General features: G+C 45.5%; 1 protein-coding gene across 1 annotated transcript in view; it reads left to right on the top strand.

Annotated features, from left to right (window-relative positions):
* Positions 1–10929, top strand: part of CDH4 (cadherin 4) — a 413499-nt gene extending 402570 nt beyond the window's left edge. The window contains exons 12-16 of the mRNA XM_058850685.1: positions 844–1077; positions 2171–2404; positions 6534–6673; positions 8519–8683; positions 10045–10929. Of these exons, the coding sequence (XP_058706668.1) occupies positions 844–1077; positions 2171–2404; positions 6534–6673; positions 8519–8683; positions 10045–10251 (980 nt within the window). The 3' untranslated portion in view covers positions 10252–10929. The remainder of the gene's footprint in view (positions 1–843; positions 1078–2170; positions 2405–6533; positions 6674–8518; positions 8684–10044) is intronic.
* Positions 10930–12577: the final 1648 nt, after the last annotated feature.

Here is a 12577-nt window from a genome sequence, read left to right on the forward strand (position 1 = left end):
CACAGAGCTGCCAGATAAATGTGTGGGGAGAGAAATGAAGAACACTGTGCCATTTCTGGGAAGGCTGTTCTCTCCTGCCAGGGCAGATACTACTTTGTGTGAGTAGTCATTAGTCTGACAAATGTGGCTCTCCATCAAAAAGGGGTGGAGGACCAGGCCTGCTGTGCTGTGATATCCCTGCTGGTTGGGACAGGCATGGAGAGGATGAGGAATTGTGTATTGGGACATAACACTGCTGCTGGGGGTCAGTGGCATCACCCAGTGTGTCTGCTGATGGCTCATGCTGTGGGCTTCAAGCAGGGACCTCTCACCATACAGCTGGGGCTGGATGTGGGATGTGCCCGAGAGTTGGGCTTCCCTTGAAGCAGAGTAATGGTCTGCAAAGCTGAAAACTGGCCAGCAAGTGCCACAGTAAATGCTGGACAGTGGGTTACACTATGTAGGTTTTTCTCCCCTCCAAGCCCTCTTCTTCCTCTTGTCAGCTCTCTTTCTAATGGTTTTTCTTCTACAAAACAGCCATTACCAAGATTTGCAGGAGCAGCTTGGCATTACCTGCTTGTAGTTTTAGTTTGACTAGGGGCATTGCTGCAGGCTACAGATCAGCAGAACTCAACCTCCTGTTCTGCAGGAGTGAAAAACTGCAACATTAGGAGGCTTGGGGAAGTTTTATACCGCTTAGAGCAAGGGACCATGAAAGTGCAGTATGTCCCTAATGAGGTCCAGGGAGGGAAGGTGAAAATCCTGGTTTATTGGAACTGGAAGGTGGAGAGGGGGCTGCTCCATGGTGTTGCCAATCCCTCTGCCTTCCCAGCTGGAGGTCACAGGTCCATGTCTCCCGTGCAGGAATTCCCCCTGCCAGCGGCACTGGCACTCTGCAGATCTACCTGATCGACATCAACGACAACGCTCCGGAGCTGCTGCCAAAGGAGGCGCAGATCTGCGAGAAGCCAAACCTGAATGTCATCAACATCACCGCCGCGGACGCTGACATCGATCCAAACGTGGGGCCCTTCGTCTTCGAGCTGCCAAGTGTGCCATCTGCAGTGAGGAAGAACTGGACCATCACACGGCTCAATGGTAAATGGGGCAGGCAATCCTGAGCACATTTGGGCTCTGGTTCACTAATGAGCCCCACGTGCGGCTTCCAACTTCAAAACTTTCCCACTTTTTTTTGTCTGGTTTTTATTTTTTAAAGCACATTACGGCTGACATTATAGACAAGATAGTTAATCAGAAATGATTTGTATCAGACCTGCAGCATAACTCTAAGAGCCTTGGCACTTGGCTTTTTTTAATGCAGTTCATAATTATGAACAGTTATCAGTAGTGAACAGAGTATAAATCATCCATAATGGCCAAGGGGAAAAAAGCTATTATCAGTCTTCCTTATGTTCCTCCAGTGTAATTGTCATAAGCCACAATCAGGATCAATGTTCATTTCTCTGACCATAATTGCATAAAGGCAGCCTTTTAATTTACCATGGAACCAGGAGGGCTAGGTAAGTGTGAAGATTACCAGTATGTGAAGGATTTTTATATTGCAGTGTGCAACCACAAATGGTCCTAATTGCTCTGGTTATTGGTAGTTTCAGCAGAGCATGGAAAATGTCATGGAATTATGGGCTGGTTTTGGCCACAATGCTGGTCCCTCTCACTGAGGTCTGGCAGAGGCTGCCAGACCAGGGGCAACAGCTTGTGCCCTCACAGCTCAGGGCTCAGTCATAATGGGTTTACCTGCCTGTGCCTGTCATCAGTGAGTTCCCAAAATCCTCAGGTGGAAGGGTGAGTGAGTACAGAGCCTGCACAAGTGGCCAGGGGCAGCCCAGCCTCAGGAACATTATCCATGTGTTCCTTTTTGTGTTTGATGCCATTTTGAACACATGCAACTGGATTTGCAAATGGCATCCAGGTAGTTCTGTGCAGCAGTGAGAACACACCATGTTCTAAATTACAATTTAAAACTTTGAAAAGCTGAAAACTGTTTTTTTTCAGCCAACTGGCTGGTTGTTGGCCAGACTGATGGGGCAGGGTTCTGAAGCTGTCCTGCCGAGGTGTGTTGTTGCTAACCTCTTCTGCAGGGCTCAGAAGGGGGCAGAGAAGCCTGCACAAGTGTGGCTGCAAGGCACTACCAGTGTCTGTCATCTGTGTGTCTGTCTGTCCTGGTCTCCAGGGGACTACGCCCAGCTCAGTTTGAGGATCATGTACCTGGAAGCAGGCGTGTACGATGTGCCCATCATCGTGACAGACTCAGGAAACCCCCCCTTGTACAACACCTCTGTCATCAAGGTGAAGGTGTGCCCGTGTGACGAGAACGGCGACTGCACCACCATCGGGGCCGTGGCTGCTGCAGGGCTGGGCACAGGGGCCATCATTGCCATCCTGATCTGCATCATTATCTTACTGAGTGAGTACCACAGGGCCTGGCCTGAAATCACAGACTGCTTTGGGCTGGACCTTAAAGCTCATCTTGTTCCAACCCTCCTGTCACAGGCAGGGACAACTTCCACTATCCCAGGTTGCTCCAAGCCCCATCCAACTTGGCTGTGGACACTTCCAGGGATGGGACAGCCACAGTTTCTCTGGGCAACCTCTGCCACACCCTCACAGTAAAGAATTTCTCCCCAAAATCTGCTCTAAACCTGCCCTCCTTCATGTTTCTCTGTTCCCTGTTGTTCTTTCCCATAGCCTGTATTTTTCAAGCTCCATGCAGAGGGCAGGTCCCTGAGCTTGGGCTGTGGGGGTGGTTCACACATCTGCATACAAACCTCCTTCACTGCAGCATCAGCAAAATGAGCTTTGCCTGTGTCAGACCTAAGACTTCCAGTAGCTTTGCAAACATTATTACACCTGACAAAATCCTGTAAGTAGTGAGTGTGGTAGGATTGTCCACATTTTGCAGGAAAAAGTTGAAGGCTTCTTCCAAATTTCTCCGTCAGATTCTCCCACAGCTCTCATGTCTGGCTGGCTGTGGATATACTGGTTCCCAGTATCAGATACACTGGTTATGAGAGTCTGGCTAGTCCCTTGCAGAGCCAGGGCATAACTGGGTTTTCCTGGTTGTTCCAAGGAAAAGAAGAATGGTAGTTGTTATTCCCATTGCTTTTAAAATGACCTCAGATCGGGGGGTCATGGGGGATTATGAGTGTTTTTAGAGGAAGGATTCCCAGTTTGTCAGAAACAATGGAGGGCTGGGGATACATCATAGAGAAGGACTGGCCATCCCTTTCATCAAGGCAAAACTTCCCTTTTGCCCAAGAGTCCTGTGAGTCCCAAGCTTCCATGAGCATTATCAACAACCATGTGTGTGCACACTTAAAAAGTAAAAATTATATTATTATAACTTCAAGCAGGAGTTGGCACAGTAGGAATAGATAAAAACAAGCTCTGAAATGAACAATGAGGTAAATATTCATCAAGAAACACAGGATGAATCCATGGGACTCTCATTAAAGCTAATGGGAGTTATGGTGCTAAATCACATTTAATATTTACCCTCAATGCATTTTAACAGAGAGCAGACAGAGTGACATATGCTCCAGATGTCACCTCATGGGGACACGCCATGGTACAGTAGGAGCATGGGCCACCCCTGGACATCCATCCACACCCTGGGCTGGTGGTGGGAGGGGTGGTGTATAATTGATCTACTGGATCAGGATGGAGAGTGAGGAAGTTTGTGCAGCCCCTGCTGCTTTCCCAGCCCAGCTGAGCTGATGAAGCCTCCCTGTGCCCAGTTCCTGCCCTTCATTCCCAGTTTTGGCTGCTCCCTTCAGCCAGCGCGGTTGCTCGGGGTGCTGCAGTCACACGTCCTGATGAGGATGAAGGTGTTCATCAGCCTCACCTCCTTCTGCTCTGCAGGTTTGCTGCTGCCCCTCGGCTCAAAGTTTGCACTGGAGCCACAGAAGTGATTAAACACAGGTCTTCTTTTTGCCGCTCTTGTATAAATCCAGTGCTAAAATACAATTTAAAACGGTTGAAAATCCTATTGACTGAAATTAACTTCAGCTGAAGGACATTTGATTTAAGAGATTCCTCTTTCCATTTTCAGATACATTATCCCATTTTAAATTACGGGTTTTATTACAAAAGCTTATTTTTACATTCATTGTAATTCTAATTGACTTTTTTTTTTATCTTGGAGAGCTGCAAAGCACTGTATCAGTGATGAAAAATGTAATTTGCAATGAGCAGTTTTACAGTTACATCTTTCCAGTGTTTTGCCTCCTTTCTATCTGTTTCATATCATGACCTCTAAACAATAGCCTAGAAAAAGGCAGAAGAGGGATTTTCTTGTGCTGTTTGTCCATTTTAGAGTCAGCAGGTCAAAGCTGGATGACTTTAAAAGGAAGAAGATATAAGGGGACAGATCCAAGATTGCTCCTGTGAAGGAAGTTTGTGCCTTTACCTTTGCTCAAAAGGGTTTTTTTCTTCCTCTTGCTACCTGATGCATTAGCTGCACAAATAACACATTTAGAAGAGCAATGCGGTAAAAATTGTGAAGGGTGAAGACAATAGATTTCAAGGAAAACTACATGCAGAGCAAAAATGGTTCTAACAGCAGTAATAGCACTTCCCATTCTGCAGAGTGAATAAAAGGAAGGAGAGTGCACTATATCCACCATTGACACTTTGAAGGTCTTTTTTTTTTTTCCAAGGTAGCTGTAAAGGCGTTAATGGCACCGTTTTTTCCACAAGTGCATGAAAAAGTATCATTTAAAAAAAAAAAAAAGGGAAATAAAAAGATAAACCCCAGTAACCATTATAATATTGTCTTTGTGGACCAGTCAGGTATCTTGTTGTGAGAAACTTGAAAAGGAACAATGAAAAAAGGACTTCAATAGTGTGCTAAATAGCAGAGGTTTTATATTACAGATGAGAGTTACATTTTCTTTCCTTTTCTTTCTTGCTTTCTTGAATAGATCTGGGATAAGCATTAAAGATATGCTGAACTATCTGAAAACAATTCTGTTGGCTGGCAGGCAGGGATGGCTGCCAATTGGCACACAATGGCAGTAATTAGCTGTCCGGTCCTCTTCGCTCACTTCACTGAGTTCTTGTTGGGTATAAACACTTTGGTGCTGAGAGGAAGAATTTGGATCCTCCTATCCACCTCCTCCTGCAAGCTGGATGGCCCATCCATGTCCCCAGGGTCTGGTCTCAGCTAAAAACCCCAAACTTTGGGATCTCACATCCTGCCTGGGTTAGCTTGTGTTGGCTGCGTTGGTTTGGCACAGTCGAGGGTTGACCCAGGTGAAATGAAGCAGGGACACTTGTTCCCACTTCCACTGTCCATCCATCGCTCCATTCTCCTGCAAAATGTCACCACCACAGCTCAGTGTGGGGCTTGCACAGAGAATGGAGGGGAGAGGAGATGGTGGGAGATGTAAGTGCAGCAGCTGCCCAGGCTGAACCTCATTGTCCAGGACATTATTTGCAGCTACTGAGTACAAGAATGAAAACAAATGTATTAGCACATTCTTGAAGAAGACAAGATCTGGCTGCCTTATGTTAGTGGAGACTTGAGTTCCCAGATAATCTTGCATGCAGTAATTCACTAGGAGCACTCAGCCCCTGGGACGCGGGTGTCCCTTTGAAGAGTGAGGTTGTGGAGCAGTGAGCCAGTGTTCCCTGTGGGTAAAGTTGTTTAAAAAAGGAAAAATTTCTCATGATTCAAGAACTGCTCATCTCTCCCTGTTACTGTGCTGGGAGAGATTAGCCAAGCCTGGCATGTGAATGCTGATGCCTGAGGAGCTTGGCTGTGTGCTACCAGATTTGCTCTCCCTCATTCTGCAAAGCTAGCCCTGCTCTCTGAAAGGATTTCAGATGATCTGAGATTTGCTTTCCAAGTTGATGGCCAAATGCATGTGCTAATGTCCTGGCTAATCTGATCTCAGAAGTCTTAAGAGCCTCCCTCATGGACCAAAGAAGAATATGAGGGCAGCCAAATTGGATTACAGGATGCAGTGTTGTGCATCCTCCCCAGATCAGTCTTGCCTGGCCAACCACAGAAAACAACAGAGACTGCCACAGTCAGGGCTCATGACCTGAATGGGCTGAACCTGTGCCACGCTGCTGGAACGGCCCCTTGTGCACAAATGTTGGGTATCTGCACCTGTTTCCTTCTCTGCAGCTCTCTTTCCTCCATCTTTATGCCCCTGAATAAAATAAAGGTGGAAATATAATCCTGAAAACTCAGGATTCAGATCAAATATTTTCAGAAAGCCGCAGTTTTCACACTTCCTGGTTTCATCTCCTTTGATTGTGTGCTTTACTCCTGATTAATATCAGCTCAATCAGCATCAGTGATGGATCTTAAAGAAACGTTTGTAGTGGGAATCTGTCACAGTATTTACAGCTCTCACTGATCTCCCCTTTAAAAATTGGACCATGCAGTAGGTTAACATTTCATTCCTCCTTCCAGCAGCCAGTGAGGTTCTCTGCAGTGGGCAGGGGTAGGTGAGGTGTTAGGACACCCTCAGCCTGGCCCTGTGCTGCAGGAGATCCCAGCTCACCCAGCCTCTTTCCCATTGCAGCCATGGTTCTGCTCTTCGTGGTGTGGATGAAGCGCCGGGAGAAGGAGCGCCACACCAAGCAGCTCCTCATCGACCCCGAGGACGACGTCAGGGACAACATCCTCAAGTACGACGAGGAGGGAGGTGGAGAGGAGGACCAGGTGAGAAGAGCCCCTGAGTTGTGGCCATGGAGCAGCTGTGCAGTCTGTACTCTCAAAAAGGCAGAAACCACATTATTTTTAATACAGTACATGCAAAGGGTTGCGGTTTTTTATTTATGACCAGGCAGCTTTATTGGCTTCCCTGGTGTGGTGAGGAGACAGCAGGTCCAGGAGATTCAGGATATTACTGGGACTGTGCAAGCAGGATGATGCCAGGAGGCCAGTGCCACAGGGATTTTTCTACCCCCTGGGCAGCTTGCTGGGGAAGGACTATAAATCACTCCATTGACACTCATGTTCAAACCATATTTTTGTTCCTTAAGTCATTAAAATTGTGTATTTTACCAGAGATCTTCATAAAACCATCCAGCAGCTACTGCCCTGCCCAGCCCTGTGGCTGCAGTCTCTTGCCTCGGCTTGCTTGAGACTTGAGCTTCTGTGGGCTTTCCCTGCATTTACTTAATCATCTCTAATGTGCCTTTAATGTCTTTTAATTTCTGGACATGGTTTGTGAGAAATGTCTAAAGAGATTTGGGGATTTTCTCTTTCACCACGCAGCGCGTGGTGGCAAAGCTTTGCTGGGTGACAGAGCCCTGAGCCACAGGCTGCCTGAACACGTCAGCTTTCCTCCAGTGGCTCTTCCTAGAGACACCAATGCTGATGTTGCATGAAAACCCCCCTGGCCTGCACTCCTGGGATGTGCTTTTCCACTGCTACATGTCCAGTTCCTCAGCTAAAATAGCAAAGTTTGGTCACTCATGCTGAAGTCGCTGGTTTTTTACTCCTACCAAACACGAGTGAAGAGCCCAGGACCCTCTCAAATACAATGTTCATGCAGATTATGTGGCTGTACATTGTGTAATGGCTTTATTTTTGCTTTTTGAATTGAACTGCATGGTCCCAGGTCAGTGCTTAGGGATCCCACAAAAGCCCTATAGCACATCCTGCCGTGGAGGTCCCGGTGGCCTCCGAAGGCGAGCTCGGGGAGAGCTGCCATGGAAAACTCTTGAGGCAGGAGTTTACCCAAACCTTGAAAAGTTCTTATTCCACATAAAAATTCTTGCAATTAACATTTCTTTTTTGTCTTCTCGCTGTCAAGTTATTTATAAATATTGCTCCTGGAGATTCAATCATCCCTGTCTGAGCACAAGGATAGTTTTCCTGGTAGAACAAAGCACTGTTCTAAGCATTCCAAGTAGCTGAAGTATCTGGTTTCAGGCAACTACACTGTAGGCTTAAATATTTTAGGAAGGATTCGTTAAAAATAACAGCAAAGGATGAGCAGCAAAACACCATTACCTACATGAATACATTTTTAATGAAATATTACCTGGTTCTCATTTCATGATAGAAACCTATTCTGTTGGGATTTTTCACAAGCAAAAAGAACATAATTACTTTGAAAAGCCTACATGCATAAATGCAAAACACATTTTAATGTTTTTACTTCTGTAGAAATGTAATTGCAATAATACGTCTACCAACACTGTGTCTCTACATTATAATGTGTATTTTGTCAAAAAAGTTATGTGTACACCTATGCGCACACAAACAAAAGCCAGGGTTTTATCCCAAATATTTAGTTGCTGTGTGAAGTATTCAGAAAGTATTTAAATACTTGATTTAACTTATAAGATACACTCTTAGAAGGTCAATTTTATGAGCTGCTCAGAGGTCAGGTTCATCTCTAATTTAGATGGAGGTGCTACATACCCAGGGATAAGATTTGCTATCAAACTTCAGCTGAAGCAGAATTAGAGCCCTTGACTTGTTTGCACATTGAATGAGCAGGTGATCTGAAGGAAAAGCTCTGGGTTTCACACTGTGCCTTCCCATTTGTCACAGGATTACGATTTAAGCCAGCTCCAGCAGCCAGAGACCATGGATCACGTGCTGAACAAGACACCTGGAGTCAGAAGGGTGGATGAAAGACCTATTGGTGCTGAACCACAGTATCCTATAAGACCAGTAATCCCACATCCAGGGGATATTGGTGATTTTATTAATGAGGTATGTTCTGTAGGGGGTTCTGTGTTGTGTCTTCAAAGCTTGAGCAGCCGGCTAAAGTCAGGTTTCCCTGACTGCACAGACCAAGCAGTGCTACTGCTCGTGCCAGAAGTCTGATGCCAGCCACGGAAAGGATTGGCATGAGCAAAGGATGCAGGGCTTGGCTTAATGAAGGCATTGAACCAGAAAAAAAACAAGATTTCTGTCTTGTGGGTGTTGCAAACACTGTGGTTTTCATCACCCAGGCAGAATGAGCCATTGGTTGCTTCTGGATTTGTAATTATTTCAGCAGTCTATGCCTTCCTCGTAAGCTCTGTTTGGTGTAAAGCCTCAAAGAGTTTGCAGCACAGAGAGACTCAGATCAGAGAGGTTTCTTTATTTTATGTTAGATTACTGCTCCTTTATCTGCCTGTACAAATATCTATCCATTTGGTATTTCTTATCTCATTTTTAGTTTTGAGTGATTGAGTGGTTACAAACCAATCAATGCATTATTTCCTCCGAGACAAAGCACACCATCTATTTCCTAAAGCCAGAAAAATAAATGTTACAGCCATTTAATTCTATTATTACATGCATTTCCTGCTGTGCTTTTCTCATTTTCATCATTAAAATCCCTTCTTCCTTTGTCCCTTTGCCCATCCTTCACTCACATTTACACACATCCATGCTTGTGAGGACTCGCTCTTACACACGGCCCTGCTGCTGAAACCATCTCCACCTCCCCACACCGAGGCCAGGGCTTCTGAAGGTGGGAATGTGGAACATTTGCTTTATTGCAGGGCTATTCCACCCGGCTTTTCCTGACTCTGGGCTCTGCAGCAAAGCAATTCTTTTTTTCTCCATATCCCGAGGCCGTTTCCATGTCCTGCCTACACTGCTGCCCACACGGCACAGGAGCAGCAATGCCCCCCAGCCCTCTGCCCAGGATGCATACCCCACGTCTGTCCTAATTGCAGAATTTTTCCAGGAGTGATCTTTTTGAGTATTATTATTTTGTTTTCCTGAATGAATGAAAATCGTCAGAATTTAAATACTGGTGGTAGAGGAAGGGTGCTGGTTTTTGTTTCGCTGGCTAAGCTGGAAATCTCAACAGGCAGCCCCATGAAGGACACACTGGCCAGGACAGAAAGCTTTCCAGATCCAGAAATGGATCACTGGAAATAACTCCCCTGCCACTCAGTACTTTTTAGGGACACTGGGAGTTACTGGGTTTTCTGCTGGGGGCAGCTGAAAGGTTTCTGCACCCAGAGGTGCATCTGGGAAGCCCCGGGACGTTCATTTTTCCCTTTTAGCTTTGCTGCAGGGATCCCCCCAGCACAGACCCCACGGTGGGCATTGACATTGTGTGTTCACCCCCCCAGGGCCTGCGTGCAGCAGACAACGACCCCACAGCCCCCCCCTACGATTCCCTGCTCGTCTTTGACTACGAGGGCAGCGGCTCCACCGCCGGCTCCGTCAGCTCCCTCAACTCCTCCAGCTCCGGGGACCAGGACTACGACTACCTGAACGACTGGGGGCCCAGGTTCAAGAAACTGGCGGACATGTACGGGGGAGGAGAGGAAGATTAAACTGACCTCATCTTATTAAAAAAAAAAAAAAAAATTAAAAAAAAAAAAAAAAAAGAAAGAAAAAATTTAGGAAAAAAAAAAAACAAACAAACAACAAACCCACAGACAACGTTAACAAAAAGAGCCGATGCAGGAGCAAGAACTGTACAGATGTGGCAGCTTTTTTAATTAATATCCCCTGCTGACTGTATTGTTATTTTTAGTGGTGATATAGGAGGTTTCTTTTTTTTTTTTCCTTTCTTTCCTTTGTATTTTTTTTTTCTTAGACTATTGAGCTGTCTCGCATGAACACTTGTCTCTGCTGCAGGTTTCTTTTTGGGTTTTTTTTTTGTTTTTTTAATGTCAGCTGGGATATTGCTCGTTTACCTGCTTTATGACTAAAGAGAGTGAAAGGCACTCTGTCTTAACTTGAATTTCTTAGAACAGAAGCACTGTTTTTAAAATATATATATATATATATATATTTGAAAGTGCCTTTTGGTGCATGTGTCAGATTCCCTTCAATCTCAGGAGTGATGAAAACAAACATACAACCATCCTGGGCAGCACTCCCTGTGACCCTAAGCCAGTTCTAGCTGGGAAGGAGTTAACAAAAAGGAACTGTGGAGATTGTTTCTTTTTTGCCTTTTTTTGTTTCGTTTAATTTTGTTGGTTTTTTTTTTTTTTAAGGGGGTGACTCATTCCGGGGTGGAAGAGAATGGGGGGTGGGGAGGGGGGAGATGTTTTGAGTCGAAATCTTAACAGCCATCTTTAAGCCTCAGCAGGTGGTGAACTAGTCATCATGTTGTATATAATTCAGTGTTATCAGATGCAAAATACTGACCAGAGGGCTCTGCTGGCCCCTGGTCACACTCAATGTAGCTGCATAGAACTATAGCATTGATAAAGCCTTTGGTTATTGCAACAGAAATCTCCGACAGCCCTTGCCTAAAACCCTACAAAGTAAATGGTGACATGACCAAAGGCCCATCTGTTTGTTTTTCTGCTATCGCCGTGTTTTGGCTCCCATGACCTCGCGAGCGACGGACGCAGCGGCGGGGTGAGCTGCTGGTGCCGGTGGCGGTGTCCCCATCCCTGAGGATGCTCCGCTGCTGCTCCCCTGGGCTGAGGCAGGGTTTGCACCCAGGCAGTGCCGAGGACGGGGACAGGTCACCCACACTCTGCCCATCCCTAAGTATGGAGTTAGTCTAGTATGCCACATTAATGCCTTGGAGCATTAGTAGCCAAAGCTCAACAACATGGTGTAACTCAGCTAACGTGTGTCCTTTCTATTCGATGGGTAGGCGCTGCTATCTGTAGTAAATGTGTTTTTTTTGGAGAAGAAGTGCGACGAGGGCCTGTTAAGTATCTTGTGGTTAATATGCTCAAGCATTGCCAAGTAAGCAAGAGGTTTCGCAGCATCCAGGCATAATTCAACATCAGTATTATAAATGGTAGCAAACTACCTAGTTTATATGTAGGGTCAGTTTAACCAATAACAAATAGTTATTAGCTTTTTTTATTACATTTTTCCTTTACTGATTTGGACTAGTGGGTTTATGTCTAATGTTTGTAAAATGATTTAGACTGCATGGATGTGTAATATAAACCACATTTAATGGATTATGAGCCACTTAATTAATGTGCTATGAAATCTTGGATTACCTGTGTTTTATATTCTGCAGACGATTTTGCAGTGGGTTCGCTAAAACTTGTAAAAGTGCTTAGATATATTTTCCTTTAAATCCAAGAATGTGCACAGTATTGGAAGGTGATTATCCAGGGGATAATCACGCTTTTTTTGATATCTCTATTGATTCTCAAGTTGAATGCTAAGAGTTAAAGGGGGGGAGGCGGGGGGAGCGAGCGTGTGCACATGAGAGAGAGAATGAGAGGTCGAGAGCTTGCGGTGATGAGTGGGCACCTTTCAGAGGGTAAACTGGGCTGCAAGATCGTCTCTATAGATTTTTGAAATGCTCCTAGTGCATTTTATATTTCATTGTATCATATTTTCTATAAAATGCAATTTCTGTAAATTAATGAGCATTTGAAATGTGTCTTGTATGGAGTGGAATGTGGTAAAAGTCTGCCCGAGGGGACTTCAGCATTACCAGGATTTTATTAACCGCCAAGGGTGAGATCTTTCTTTTTTGTCTTGGTCGGTCAGTCGGTGAGTCAACGGGTCAGTTTGTCTTTCACGGCTCGGAGAGCAAACTCACTCTCACCCAAGGTTCTTGAGGAGACCAGAAGGCAATAGTGTGGACCTCAGAGGAGAGGGACGGCGCTGATGGCAGCAGCAAGGTGAGGATGTCCCACCACAGGCATGGGCTGGCAGCACCTGACACTC

Source organism: Poecile atricapillus, chromosome 15 (assembly GCF_030490865.1).
Source record: "Poecile atricapillus isolate bPoeAtr1 chromosome 15, bPoeAtr1.hap1, whole genome shotgun sequence".
In the NCBI taxonomy this organism is placed as follows: domain Eukaryota; kingdom Metazoa; phylum Chordata; class Aves; order Passeriformes; family Paridae; genus Poecile; species Poecile atricapillus.